Source organism: Scardinius erythrophthalmus (genome assembly GCF_964197995.2).
Source record: "Scardinius erythrophthalmus genome assembly, chromosome: 7".
NCBI classification, from domain to species: Eukaryota; Metazoa; Chordata; class Actinopteri; order Cypriniformes; family Leuciscidae; genus Scardinius; species Scardinius erythrophthalmus.
The window spans coordinates 25,570,949-25,586,556 of NC_138227.1; the positions used below are offsets into that span (position 1 = coordinate 25,570,949).

At 35.9% G+C, this 15,608-nt stretch overlaps 2 protein-coding genes across 4 annotated transcripts; both read right to left on the reverse strand.

Moving 5' to 3' along the window:
* Positions 1-690: 690 nt before the first annotated feature.
* sh3bp5la (SH3-binding domain protein 5-like, a) lies at positions 691-10,141 on the reverse strand. The gene is made up of 6 exons (XM_081371264.1): positions 9,545-10,141; positions 8,911-8,973; positions 4,622-4,750; positions 4,333-4,491; positions 3,824-3,997; positions 691-2,241 (listed from the first exon to the last, which is right to left on the reverse strand). Exons 1-6 carry the CDS (start codon positions 9,758-9,760, stop codon positions 1,681-1,683), a joined length of 1,302 nt encoding a protein of 433 aa, XP_081227390.1. The 5' UTR covers positions 9,761-10,141; the 3' UTR covers positions 691-1,680.
* Positions 10,142-10,285: 144 nt separating this feature from the next.
* Positions 10,286-15,183, reverse strand: mgat1a (alpha-1,3-mannosyl-glycoprotein 2-beta-N-acetylglucosaminyltransferase a). Of its 3 annotated transcripts, none has more exons than XM_081370233.1 (3): positions 14,937-15,183; positions 12,665-13,605; positions 10,286-11,602 (listed from the first exon to the last, which is right to left on the reverse strand). In XM_081370233.1, the coding sequence occupies exons 2-3, from the start codon at positions 13,316-13,318 to the stop codon at positions 10,904-10,906; spliced, it is 1,353 nt and encodes a 450-aa protein (XP_081226359.1). In that variant the 5' UTR covers positions 13,319-13,605; positions 14,937-15,183; the 3' UTR covers positions 10,286-10,903. The 3 variants fall into 3 exon arrangements, with proteins under 3 accessions (XP_081226359.1, XP_081226361.1, XP_081226360.1); XM_081370235.1 differs by having other exon boundaries at positions 14,733-15,137; XM_081370234.1 differs by having other exon boundaries at positions 14,810-15,136.
* Positions 15,184-15,608: the final 425 nt, after the last annotated feature.

Genomic DNA, 15,608 nt, shown 5'->3' on the forward strand with positions numbered 1-15,608 from the left:
GAAATTGTGATACCATTCAAACATTTGTGTTAAGATTTTAAAAAAAGGAGAGAAATTGATACTTTTATTTATTTTTATCCATTTAAGGATGCATTAAATTGATCAAAAGTGACAGTAAAGATATAAATAATGTAACAAGTTTTCTATTTAATAAAGGCTTTAATAAATAAATTTATTAAAAAATAAATGCTGCTCATTGAACTTTCTATTCATCAAAGATACCAAAGTATCACCATTTCCACAAAACACATTAAGCAGCACACTTACTGTTTTCAACATTGATATTAATAATAAATGTTTCTTGAGCATCAAATCATCATATTAGAATGATTTCTGAAGGATCATGTGACACTGAAGACTGGACTAATGATACTGAAAATACAGCTTTGACATCACAGAAATAAATTACATTTCAAAATACAGTATACTCAAAAAAAATGTAATTTGTAATATTTTGCAATACTACAGTTTTTACTGAATTTTTCATTAAAAAAATGCAGCCATAGTGAACATATGATAATTTTTGTTGTTTTTTTCTTATTGTTTAGATAATTGTAATGTTTCCGGACTTTTGAGAGGTACTGTATGTATATATATTCTACCAACATGATCTTAATTTCTCAATTTCCATCTTGCATTTAAAAAAAGTAGACACTAAAACCTAACTAAAAAAAATCTCCAAAATAATATAAATTCATACGTATACATTTATTGTTCCATCAGACATCACCACTGTGCACATCTTCACACAGAACATGTTAAATACAATAATATAAACATAATAATATCAAAATAGCCAAGATGTATAAAGCACACTGAATGAACAAAGACGCATTTAAAGACACTTGAAATTCATTAACTGAAAATAAATTCTGAAATGTAGAAAAGTGATTGTCTTAAACAGCAAAACATCAAAATGATCAGCAGCGGGTGTTTTACAAACCCTGCACTGAGAATAAAAATCACTTCATTTCTCCAACTTCACAAAATCTGCACTTCTGTCATTATCAATGTTTCTTCTGATAAAAAGGCCGGAGTGCACTAATGCAAATGAGACGAACAAAGCAAACCTCATGTGTGCATTAAGAACTATAGGATTTGATTGGAAAGTGTACAGTGTGTCGCTGGGGCACAAAGCGCTTTTTGTAAACCACTATTTCTAAGTCAGCATGGGATTAATATATTCAAATAAAAAGAAATAATCAGTGACATTTTAGAGCCTAACATTATGATTAATGTCATTTTACCTTTAAAGAGTGATTATGTCAGCAAGTGAACTAAAGTTCATCAGCGGTCAGTAAAATCCGATAAGCCTCATTTTATCATTATGTCAGCTATAGAGACTATAATAATAAGGTTTTATACATTTGCATAGAAAAATATTAGGTGCTTAATAGGATGAAAAAATATATTTAAGTTGATTAGCAGGGTTACTAGCCTTGCAAATATTGTCAGTCATTTACCACTTTATTTGAGATACTCAAACAGGAGGACAAACTTCTCATGTGACGGTTGGGTAAAAAAATAATTTAAAATAATAATAATTATTATCATCATCATTCTCTTTTGTCTTTCTCAAGTACTGATAAAAAAGGCTCAACAATAAATAATAATTAAGAGTTGCTCTGTCAGTCAAGAAACAAGCTCCTCGTGTAAGGAACACATCATTCATGGATGCACTCATAAACTGACACTTCTCATGTGTTGTTTGAGAAACTCTTCTGAAATGTCTAAATTTTTTGGACATTTTTTAGCGTTCTCCATCCCGTCTCTCTCCCCCTCCTCCCCTGAGAGACTGACGTTACTGCTGAGATGCCCGAGGTGTTCGACTGAGTCATACTTTCCAAGATCGGAGATGATGGTTTGGTAACTGACGATGGAAAGAGAGTCTGAACCAGATCTGGTCACCTCAGCTCTTCCCATGTCCACCCACCTGGAGTTTTGATGCATCTCCACCCACTCTCTGGTATTAGTCACGCCTTCTTTCCCATCCACCCAATCGCTTGGTCTCGGGTAGCCTCCACAAGCTCCGCCTTCGGTACCCGTGCTGCTGATTGCCTCTGCTCCTACAGGAGGGCTCCGCCCACCGCACGATTTGATTGGTCCGTCCTTTGGTCGCTCCTGCTCCCTCTGGGCATGAATCTCCTCGCTGATTTGCTCCAGGTGGCGCAAGGTGTTGGAGTAGTTCAACTTGGCTTTGGAAATATGATTCTCTAACTCTAAAATTTTTGACTTGTGCTCCTACAAAAACATTTTTGACTATGTTCAGTTCACACACTTTAACTGTGAATGGTGAATAGTACATCTTAATCAATCATCCATAGACCATATTAATCTAAATAAAAATTGTCATCATTTACTCACCTTCATGTTGAGCTATGGCAACAATAGGAGTTAAAAAAATGTAAAATGTAAAAAAAATAGTTTGCTTGTTTGAGGGTTATAATCATTAACTAAAACTATTGTTATTTGAAATAAAGCTGAAATAAAAATTAAATATAAATATTAGCTTAAAAACTGAAACTAAATGAAAAGAGTTAGAGTTGCCTTGGCAATAAACTGAAATAAGTTTGAGTTGAAGCTTAGTTGAAAATTATTAACTGGAAATAAATAATAAATAAAACTGAAATTAAAATAACTGAAACCCAAACAGCAATATTTTTAATGACAAAAGCACATAACGAAATGACTAAAAATGGGGGGGGGGGAAATGACAAAAAATATGAATAACATTACAATAAAATAGAATGAAAAATTAAATAAAAAGCTATTTTAGTGATTCAGGAGTCTTGGAATATTGCGCAAAAAGTCATTTATGGACTGCTTTTATGTATTAAAAAAATAAATAAATTATATATAAAAAAAAAAAGAAGTAATATGGGTTTGGAAGGACATGAAGGCGAGTAAATGATGACCAGATTTTCATTTTTGGTTAATCTATTCATTCAATTTTAGTAGGCATGGCCATATTTTTCAACACCAACACTATACAGTGGGCAACACAAATATTGGCATCCTTGGTAAATATGAGCAAAACTGACAAAATATGAGTGTTTGTTTTTTCCATTTTTCCTCTTATATCTTTCATTCTAATTATTCACAAAAATCTAACCTTTAATTATAGTTAATATAAACAAAATATAAATGAGGGATAAATTAAATGTTTTTTCTCCAAAATATTTATACCACAATTACCACTATATTCCCATTCATATGGAATACTTTTAAGTTCAACTTAGTGATCAGGAATACATAAGTGTTAAGTCATGATGACTTCCTGTTTCATTGGGCTCTAAATATGAAGGGACAATTCCTATAGTCATCCATCACTGTGGGAAAGACCAGTAATGATGTGTGACAAAAGGTTGTTGAGCTGGACAAATCGTAGAACATAGCAGTCCCCTGACTCAAACCCCATAAAAAACCTGTTGGATGAGCTGAAGAAAAGAGTCCACGAGCATGGACCTCTGAATCTGAAGGATCTGGAGAGATTCTGTATGGAGGAATGCTCTCAGATCTCTTGCATATGTTTATCAGCCTGAATAATATGAAGATTCAATATGAAGATCCATAGCTGTCATCTGGGCAAAGAGAGGTCGCACAAAGTATTGCATGATCGGGTGCCGCTAATTGTACATATATTTCAGGGGAAAAGAATTTCTTTCTTACAATTGTTCGACTTTAATTAAAGCTTAGATTTATTGTGAATATCTTGAATGAAAAACTAAGAGGAGAAGTTTTCACTGTCAGTTTTGCTCATATTTACCAAGGCTGCCAATATTTCTGGAGCCCACTGTGCAACTGTAATGAGATCGCAACACACCTCTAGAATGTCATTGAACTGAGCCTTAAGCTCGAAGTAAGACTTGGACTTCATGATGGATCTCTTCAGCGACTTCTGCAGCTCCTGCACGCGGGCTTCGGCCTCCTGACACAGCTGGGTGACACGCATGTGCTCGCGTTCACTCTTCATGCGCTCCTCCTCCGCCTCGTTCACCTGGACACCCCAGAAAAAGTTTTTTGAACTGGACCTTGTTCTCTTTGTACTTGCAGATTCTATGGGTCATATGGGGGGTTAATTGTGCATTTGTTACATGTTGTTATGTACATAAACAGGCTTTTGTTTGTGCAATGAAATATACCCACACACACACATATATATATACATATACATATGTATAGTATGTATGTACTTGCAAAATTATGCAGAATGCTGTTATGATACATGATTCTGTCAAGTCGACTCAGTAAGAAAACATGCTCAAAGTTCAAGGTTAGAGACTTAACTGCTTGATACCACTTGATAAGAGAAGCTGAGGGAAAGTGGCATACCTTTGAGGTAGCATGATTCAACATCTCTTGCCAGGTTGGATCCAGCGTCTTGACCGCAGTGAGACCCTGTTCAGCCACATGGACCATCTCTCGAGCAGCCGAGTGCATGGACACCGCTCTCTCAAAGCTGAGCGCGGCTTTCTGGGTCTCCTGCTGGGCCTAAGAAGAGTGAAACCAACCATATTGTATTGAAGAGACAATAGGATTTTATCAGGTGAAGGTTGTGAGGACAGCCCTTGGAACACAGGCCTTTTCCGGAAGGCTAAACAGAGAGTGTGTGCCTGGGTACCTCCTTTGCTTTCCTGCGTGCCTCATAGTAAGGCCTGGCCTTCTCGATGCAGGACCCCAGTTCTGAACTTTTGGCCTTGAGTTTAAGCACAGATTCGTTCATTATCCTCCTGTGGCTGGACCGAAACTCCTGACAACAAAAATAGACGCATACCATTCACAACAAGTTAATAATAAATAAAGCGTGTGTATCAAGCAAGATCAATCGTTACAGTTAATCTTGTTTGGCATCCAAGAGAGGGAAAATCATAATCGTATCTGCTTTATATAGGGTGGTTATTATTATAGGTAGGCTAATTAAGATTAAACCATAAAATATTTATTTTTTTATTACTTGAAATAAAATAAATGTTAACTGAAATAAAAATAAAATTAAAAACTTTATTTCAGCTAGTTGCAAAGGCAACATTTCCCATTTTCATTTAGTTTATCTTGATGTACTAAAACTGATATAAAATTAATAAAAACTACATAGACATATATAAATATATATATATATATATATATATATATATATATAAATAAACAAATTAAAGGGGCACATTAAAATTATTAAAACTTTAACATTAAAATGAAAACAAAATATAAAAATAAAACCTAAATATAAAAATAAAACCTAACTCAGAATATTAATAAAAACTATGATAGCATCTCAATGATACTAAAATAACACTATGTGTTGCTTAATGTTTAATAATCAAGCTAGGCTAGTAGCAGAAAGGTTGCCGAGTGCATCCCGAGTAAAGTCTATCTAAAACCTGAGATTATAATCATGTACACTGAGTGTATTCATTCTTGATTAAAAGTGTCAAGCTTTTAGTGCCGCAGTTCACTCTGACTTGGCCAGAAAGCATATTTGTGAGAAATCAAGATAAATAAAAACACGACATGAAAAACAACCCACATCCATTTTGTTCTTCGTAACAAGAAGTTATCGCGTTCACATCTTCACGTTCACATTCTGTCATTGGACTAATAGAGTTGGGTCTGGAGATGATCAACTCATTGAAGAAAGTACACAGATTGTTTTTTTGGTCGAGTAATAGAGTCCCATGAACTTGCAGCCGTGCACAGAAGACCATCCAAAGTCAGGATTTTCATTAATAATTTTTCATTAATTAATAATAATGTATTAATAATAACAATAATACTTCCAATTTTGGTTTGTTTTTTGCCAAACCCTATTGTATACCCCCAGAACACTAGGAATATACTGCATTGCTGCCTGGGACCATTCTGTGAAACTTTTGCTTGTTTTTTTAAACCTTAAAGGAGAACTCCGGTCAATTTTAACATTGAGCAAATTTTTTTGTACATTTGGAGTGCTGTCAATACAGAGAACAACGACACAAATTGGTGTTGCCTACACAGAGTTATTCTATTTTTAAAATTTGCACCCTGTTGACTTCAATGGGGCAAGTACTAAACCTGCTTTTAGCCTCTTAAAGCTCCAGTATGCGACTTTGGTATTTGACCACAAGAGGGCGCAGTTTCAACAATAACAAAGGCGAAGCTTGATGACGCTATGAAGGAGGTGACGATGGGAGATGTATCTAGCGATATATCTACATGGAATTAATGAATCATGATCACGGATGAGGTAATTTATTCGTTTTTGTATTACCTGTATGTCTGATCGTATTATTTTATTTCATCATAATTAATGAACTGCAAGGAACGTGAAATGTTATGCTATATTATCCCGTTACAACTTACAGCTATTTGTCAAATGATTTGTTTGGTTAATGTTGTGCAGTTTTACGTTTTTATGGTTAATGCCGTGTTGTGTAACGTGTTCAAACCAATATCTAAAAGTAAATTTGAACGAACATTTGCAAGTAATGACTAAATATATTTTTTTAACATCATATCCGATTGTATTTGTACTGCCATAAGCTCGGTCACCACACGTGATAAAAACCTTACCAAAGTACAAAGAGCAATATAACTTTGTTTATAAGTGCTATTATTGACAGTTGCATGTCTTACCTGTCTATCAATACACTCGCGAGACCAGAGTCTCGGTCAAGTCCAAGATTGACGCGCAGCTCTCTCTCCATCTCGAAAACGCCTGCCGATATTTATCTGGGTTTTATTCCTCCGTTTGTCACACAGTCTGAGTGTATCCGAGTATGGACGCTTTCGTTTTGTTGGCACTTCAATACTCGCCAAAGAGTTCGTGATCCATAACAGCTATAACCATACAGTCTATGGCTATAACGCTTTAACCACCACTTCCGCATTTGACCATGCGATTATTGCGATATTCCGGTGTGGTGGGTCATATTTTTTATTTTATTATTTTTTTATTCTTTGTCAGACGTCTTTATTGTTTATTGTGATAAGAAAAAAAAACTCAATAAAGTTGTTGTTAAAAAAAAAAAAAAAAAAAAAAAAAAAAATCCGGTGTGGTAGAATATCCCATGGTCCACACCGGAAAAAAGGGATATTGCGTCACTGAGGCGCGACATTTCTTTTCCGGGACGGCCAGTTATTTAAAATCGGAATTTCTCTGAAATAAAAAATCTTTGGAGACTTTTCAGATATTGTAAGTACACAACTGGAGGAAATATATCACACTGTGCAAGTTATTTTTGGAAATTTTATTACAAAATTCCTACATATTGGAGCTTTAACATCCTTGATGTGTCATTACAAGTGCACAGAAAATGTGAGTGATTCCTTCAGAGTGAACACGAGTGGATCTGACTGCAGTAGATGTGAAAGATGTGAAAGATACATCGGTTGAAGTCCAAAGTAGTCGATTGACGACGCGCGTGATCATAGGTAACTAAACCTATACGCGTGAACTCGGCAATCGACTACTTTGGACTTCAACCGAAAACAGGATGTAAACACAGGTATTTCCGCTGGCTTAAATAACATCATTTTTATACATATCTTTCACATCTACTGCAGTCAGATTCACTCGTGTTCACTCTGAAGGAATCACTCACATGACCTGTGCACTTGTAATGACACATCAAGGATGTTAAGAGGCTAAAAGCAGGTTTAAAACTTGCCCCATTGAAGTCAACAGGGTGCAAATTTTAGGATAACACGGTGTAGGCAACACCGATTTGTGTCGTTGCTCTCTGTATTGACAGCACTCCAAATGTACAAAAAAAATTAGCTCAATGTTAAAATTGACCGGAGTTCTCCTTTAATCCTGGTCGATATATGGATGAGCACGAGCGGTAGTGCTGCACGATTAATCGTATCGCTATCGCGATGTCAAGCCTACGCGATTATATGACGCAAAATGCTGCGATTTTATATTAAATAAACAAATTAGCGCTGTTAACGCAATTAACGCAGCATCTGTTAATGTTTGGCATCCTTTGGCTAGTGTTATGATCCCACTCTTATTCATGCAAATGCTTTTAAACCATTCATGCGCGATAAGATAAAAAAGAACGCGCTGTCAGTGAATGTCCTCCTGACACACACACACACACACACACACACACACACACACACACACACACACGACCCATAGATCACAGACCGCCAGTATCAAGTTCTCTTTCGCGGTAGAACGAACAACACACATGTATGCCAAAAACGAACGCGCTGCCTGTGAATGTCCTGACTGTGACACACAGAAAGACTCGTGCTAATATCGTGCGTGCGCACAAAACAGCATGCCAGAATACAGTTCTCTTTCGAGCTTGAACGAACAATAACACACACAATTATGCCAAAATGTCTTTTTGTCGAGTATCTTCATAACATAAGAGTAGTCTGATGAACGTGAAGAGTTGTGACTCGTGAGAGAATGAGGCGCGTGTGAGATCATCCGCGTCTCTGACAGCAGCGGCTGGTCTTAAAGGGACAGTACACAGTAGCCACTAATTATATCTGTCGCTAAAGTTAATCAAAGAACAAAGGGAACAAAGAAAAACACTCACTGCTCTTGACTAAAGAACTTTTTTCTTTAGCCAGATTATCACTAATCTGTGTGTGCATTTACTTTCCTTGAGAACCAAGCAAGTTGACTCATGAAACCATTTGTTTATTATATCGCAATCGCAATATTGACCTCTATTATCGCAATATGACATTTTCCCCAAATCGTGCAGCCCTAACGAGCGGTAAATTTTCTCCTTTTGTTGTCCGAAAAACAACAATATACTGCATTACAACAACATCAGGGTGAGTAGCCAAAATGATGAGCTTTTTTTTTTTTTTTCAGGGTGAACTATGCCTTTCAAAGCACAAAACCGTTCCAAATGTCTCTGAAGTAAGAAGAACCATTTTCCCCCAAAAGCATTCTGAACTTCCACATACTTGGAGTTCCAGTTCCATCTTGTTGATCTCCTCGCTGGCCTCATTCAGGCGCTCTAGTTCCTCCTAGACACACAAACACAGCAGATGACAGACGCACAACGGTTAATCTTCAGTGTTGACTTAAAGGTTTGTGGTTCAATACAAAATAAGGGTGACCCAGAAACCAAAGATTTTTTGAGATTATAATAACTTCATTAAAATACATTTAGTAAAACTTTATAATAACTAACATTATTATTATTATTATATAATGCCCAAAGTGGGGATGGTGAATCTAGGAAGCAAAGGGAATATAAAGAATATATAATATAACAGGTGATTTTATGACATAATAATGAAAATAGTAATAATAAAGAACAAACATGTTTGTCTAACTGTTTGATTGTAGTGCACATTGAACCAGAAATGTCAAGAATTTTTTTATTTACATACATTCATAACTTAACGTACACGAACTTCAAATCTGTTGCACATATATTTGTTAATTAATTAAGAATTTGCTAAAGAGATACAAGATATTTAATAGCTTGCTCGTGGACGGCTTGGTTTTGGATCAAAGCGTTTTAAAAAATATTAATAGGCTAAATAACATCAATGAACAGTGTTGTTTCAGAACTTTAACATGTCAGTTTACCTGTATTCTGGGATCCAGTTCCTCCTCGGTGAGCGAGTTTTCATCTGGACATGTTGATTTCTCGCAGTCTTTCCTCTCCATCTCTGTTTCCTCGGATTCCCCATCAGCTTCTCTGCCGTCCTCAGTCACCTCCTCCTCCGCCTCATTTCCTCCTCTCTCCTCCACTGAAGTTGCTCCTGAACCCGCAGGACTTTCACGCAAAGCCGCTGGATCCATTTACAGGCCTCTTCAGATATCCGAGATCAAATGTTGCCGATTAACAAGGCGCAAACTATCAGATCGAAAGCGAAAAAGAGAGGTAACTTGCCTTGTCTATATTTTAAATGTCTTTGCCTTTCTTCATTTCTATGGTAGTTTAGCTTTCTCGCTAATGCAAATGACTATCAGGAAATAAATAAACCGGATTGACGAGTTTAAAAGTTCCATGAAAGGTAATATGGAGATTACATGACCAAAAATCGCCTAAAGTCCATTAATTTATCACAAATTTACCCCATGGCTAACACCGAACTGCTTCCACCATTCAATAATTCGAAATGAGAGATAGCCTACTCAAGTCAGGTAAATAGAAAACGCGAAACCAAACCTTTTAGGACTTTATGGGCTACTGTAGTCAACGTTATGTAACTGCGAGTAACGTAATAGCGTGGGTGCGCATTTACGTATGTAATGAGTCTTTTGTGTGGCTAATAATAATCATTTTTATTTATTTATTTATTATAAAAAATGAGGCATTAGATTAACTTTAACAAAACATTTATTGTCCTCTCAAAAATCCCAGTATATAAGTAAAACACAAAACATAATGTGTTTTTTCTCAACATTTTCCAATCACAATGCTATAAACCATACACATGATTTAATAATAAAGACAGTACACAGAAGTGAATCGAAACATACAATATTTAAAGGCACTTAGAACAGTATTCACAGTTTTAAAAAAATAAGTGTTACTTTTTTAATCATATTTTACTCTCATTTTCAGTTCCTAAACAAATATACTTTGTGTGATAAATGTATAACTGGTCAGGATAAGATTTAAGTCTAATCTGTCAGTTTAATGAAGCGACTAAAAGTTCTCACGTAAATCCTAGTTGACATTATATACACAAATAATGAAACCTGAGGAAACCGTCTGAGTGATCAATTAATCGTGTTATTGTCTTTGGTATCATCTTATCTTCGTCCTGAAACCCCTCTGGAAGTTTTTCCATCATGAAGCAGCACAATGGAATTTTAAGACAATTACTCTCATGAATGCTGTGAAGGGAATGATGGTAACAGATAACATGCTATATTATTTTCATGTATTTCGTACCTTAAAAAAAAAGAAATATTGTGATGTAGGCACAGCCCACCTCAACTCCAGCTTGGATCATATTGACTCCAACCAGCAGGTGGAGCTAAATAGACTCTCTTTCCACGAAAAAGGAAACTAACTGCACCTCTATACCCAGCTCGTGGGACTCCTGACTTCAGGTCGTCCATTATGCCAAGACTGCGAGCCAATGTTTTAAAACGATCAGGACTTGAATACTGCACCCGAAATGGACCAGACCCAGACAGTTTCCCACTCAGCAAATCTTCCACGGTGACAACCGGAGCACCGTAAACCTCCTTCTCAAAGCTCTCGTCATATTTATTCTTTTCTAAATAAGACAGGTCCATTTTTGTAAAAGGCACAAATTCGGTATTGAGCTTGATAAAGCGGAGGTACTTGTCGTAAAACTGCCCCAAACTCACACCCTTCCTGCCAAATGTTAAAGTTCTGGAAATTTCTGGCCTGATGCAGGACCTGTCTCTGCGTTGATCGGGGTGCCGCATCCAGTCATCCCAAAACGAGGCCGGCCATTTTGGCTCAAGCTCCGCCCAGAGGTCCTTTGTGAGCATCCAGCCCAAGCCTGGGAAAAAATCTGTCCTGTACAACAGGCTCGCTTTTCCAGGATCCACAAATCCTTCCCTGCCATTGTCGTTCCAGGCAGACACGCACCACAGAGTTGGGTCTGATTTTAAAATTGGATGAAGCGATCTGAAGTACTCAAAAAAATCAGAGGCCACCTGGTGAAAAAAAGATCGAACAAACCATCAACAAAATAAAATGTGAATTCACCCCCAAAATGATACACAAAAGGAGACACTCTGAACATTGTGCTGAAGCTTTCAAGCTTCAAAAAAGGATGCAAAAAGCATCTATAAAAGTATATGCCAAGTCTTCTGTAGTTAACCAATGGCTTTGTGTCAGAATCAAGAGGAAATTTAGCTAATTATTCACTGAAAATTTTCTCCTCCAGTGAACTGATTCTATTAGATAGTAATCTATTAAACTATTAGATACTTCTCCTCCTGATACTAATAGGACAGCTATTAACATTTTCAGTGAATACGTATAAATATGTGTGTGTGTGTGTGTGTGTGTGTATATATATGTTTTGATATATATATATATATATATATATATATATATATATATATATATATATATATATATATATATATATATATATATGTTTTGATTATATATATATATGTTTTGATTTTATATATATATATATATATATATATATATATATATATGTTTTGATTATATATACACATATATATATATATATATAATCAAAACATATATATATATATATATATATATATATTCAAAACATATATATACACACACACATATTTATACGAAAACCATTCAGAACCAATCAAAACCATTCAGTTATACATGAATTTTGAACAATACCCGTTCTTGTCAACGGGTGAGCCACTTCAAATGTTGACTACTGTATATATACAGTATGTATACATATATGTGTGTGTGAATATGACTTAGAGGTATATATAAACTTACATAAATAAATTGTGCACACACATGACTTCACAAGATTTTACATATAGCGCATGAGTCTTAGCAATCATTTACTCAAGATACTTTTTTATGCTTTTACAGTTTTATTGAAGCTTGAAAAATTCAGTCTCCTTTCGCTGTAATTGCATGGTTAAAAAAAAAAAAAGTATTAGCCTTAAAAAAAAAATCCCCTTGTGTATCATCTTTGAATTTTGGATGAACTGTTCCTTTAATGACAGACTTTATACAAACAACATGCATTAAAAGGAAGTTACCTCCAGATCATCCTCCACAAGGACAACCGTTGAGTACGAAAAGGTGTTGAAAACCTGGTTGAGCGCCCAACGGTAATGCCGTGAGATTTTGTAGTAACCCTGGAACTTCTTATGCTGTGCGGGTACTGAGATATCTGAAAGATCAGGCTGTTTGATATGGGTCAGCTGACTGCCATACGAGGCGATCACATCAGATGTTTCTGCGTGTCCGCAGTCCTGGCTCACTATGATTGGGTAGAGCTCGGCCGACGGTCGGTGCTCAATGAGTTTGTCGAGACAGCGTTTCACTGTCACACGATTACAGGCAATGACTAAAATAGGGATGACCACCGGAGATGAATGTTCTACATTTTGATTAGCAGCTGTCACACCGCCTTTGTCCTCCCAAACTGACCACTGGTTCTGGATTTGCAATAGGATCTTCCTCTGCGATTCAAGTTCAGCTTCAAATGCGTCAGCTACGCGCATCACCTCATTCATTATATTTGCGAACTTGCCTCCTCCGGCTCCGTCCCCAGTGTTACCAGGTTCCCCATGGCTGTCCAGAGACCCTTGACTGGAAGGGCGTCTCATGAAGACAAAAATAAGAATGACATTCCAAGCTACAAATATAAAAGCACCAAAAATGATAAGAGAACTTCTCTTGGGGAGCATGGCCTGATGCGTGATGGGACAGAGGATTCAGGAAGGAAGAAATGGATGGAGATATAAAGCGGACATGTAGAACAGGAAGGTTTGATGGATGGATGGCCAAGAAGAGTCTTGTAGATCTTTGGATTTTTTTCACATGCTTCGCATGATATTTTTCAGTCAGTTGTCACAAAATTAAAAGAAATTTGTAACATTAAACTATCAGAAGGTGAAAATAAGACATATTCCAGGTTTCAGGATTGTGATATAGGTATTACGGTCCAAAGTGGCACAGTGACTTTCAGCAGAGCCTGTAAAATAAGCAAGATAAACAGAGAAAAGGTCATGTTTATCCAACTGTTCAGAATCAGTATATTAAATTCAAGTTTTACAACCAAACAGCTGAGAAAGCTTCAGTATTTTTCTCATTTGAATCACTTTTGCATACAGGTGTGAATGTTACAAACAACAGATTACAATGGAAAGAAGTCCCCTTTTTTTGCATTTCACTGGTGCACAGTTTGAGTGGATTTGTTCTGTGTACATAAAAACGTTTAATTTAATGCAAAACACTTAATTTAGTCAAGGTGGTCTATCTTTTTTTTATAGTTATGTGTAGCATAGTTTTTATTTACAGCGTGGTACATTTTCACCTTCCACACATTAGCCTATTCACTGAAATCTCAAATGACGTGTGGTACACGTTTTTTTTTTTTTTTTTTTTTACTTAATTTTTATTTTGAATATTCTACAAATTTCCTTATACAGCAATTACTTCCACTCAGAAACAATATCCTGTACAAGGGATACACGTTATTTTAGTATCACTAAGATAATATTTTGAATTTGTATTATTTTCATATATTTTCGCATAGTTTTCGTGATTAGTGTTTTAGTGAGTTTTAAGATGTCTATGTAGTTTTTACTTTGGTTTTGGGTTCTTTTACTACATCGAGTTAAATTAAATGAAAATGAGAAAAAAATTCAGTGTTAAAAATGATCAGTGTTGTTCTGATAATCCATGCATTAGAGTATTTAATATGAAGCCGTGACAGTGTTGTCCTGCAGTGTAATCCTATTTTAAACATTTTGTATAATTATTATACACTATGTTCTATGATTTCATATTAATTGAGAGACTACATCACATATTTGTACTTCAAAATCTGTTATTTAACTGCAACTAATTTGACTTCTACTTAATAAATATTTAAATAGTTAAGTTGTGATTGAAAATGATGGAAAATAAACTGTGACTTGTTAGAGCATATATAGGCTAAATTAAACCTAATGTATTTGTAAACTACATTATGAGAGTTTATCATGATTATTATACAGTGCACCTTTTAGTTATACTAAGATCAGTTTCAAAATGCATTAAAGTTGTTGTTGTTTAATTAGTCACTGTTATTGGTTGAAAATGTATGTCGAAATGTACCTTTTCATTGTATAGTATGTGCAAATATGGTAACGCAACATTATCAAGCAGGCTCGTCCGTCGATCAATAATCTCACCTGTAGCTCACCCAGAACTCCCTCAACCACAACCGCCTAACAGTAACTAAACCAACCTGTTTATCACCCATGAGAGATGAGTTAAGCAACACAATGTTGCGTAAAAACGCCAACATATCTGACTTACACGAGTCAACGCGCACTCATACTCTGTCATGTTTCCCGTCTGCATACGCTCATATTTCCGTCGCTTCAAAGATTATGTCCAATTTCAACTAATCCAAGTCATTTATTTGACTCCGGTGTGGATTAGACGTTGAATAATCCTTCATTTGAAGCGCAGCAAACTTCCTTCGCGTTTACCCTTCAAGCTTCGCTCAAGAATGTAATAGAGTTCTTGACTTGACTTCCGGGTGGCGTCATTTTTAGGAAGTCCCTCCCTCTACTGTGTTTACCTTAATGAAGAGATACGTGTACATAAAACGCATTTTCTTTGTGTGCATGAAAGGTGAAAGGTTAGAGAAAAGGTTTCGACCTCTAGATACGTGGCTGTATAAGGCGTCATGGTTTTAATGCTGATCCTGCGAAATTTATTAGCAGTGTCTCTGGTGACTGAGGATCTTATTACAAGAGCAACCAGGTGGCCTCCTCAATTAGAAAAGCATATGTGTCCGCCATAAATCGGTACTTGTGAATTTTTGTAAATCATGGAATCGTCCCACAGTCACTGTAAACCTGATATTGAGTTGACCTGTAAAGTCAAGAACATAATAGAAGCAACTCCTCTGTTGAGCCACATTCATTTTGTCTAGAGTATAGTATTTGAACACAAAAAATAGCATTGTTGAAGGATTGATTA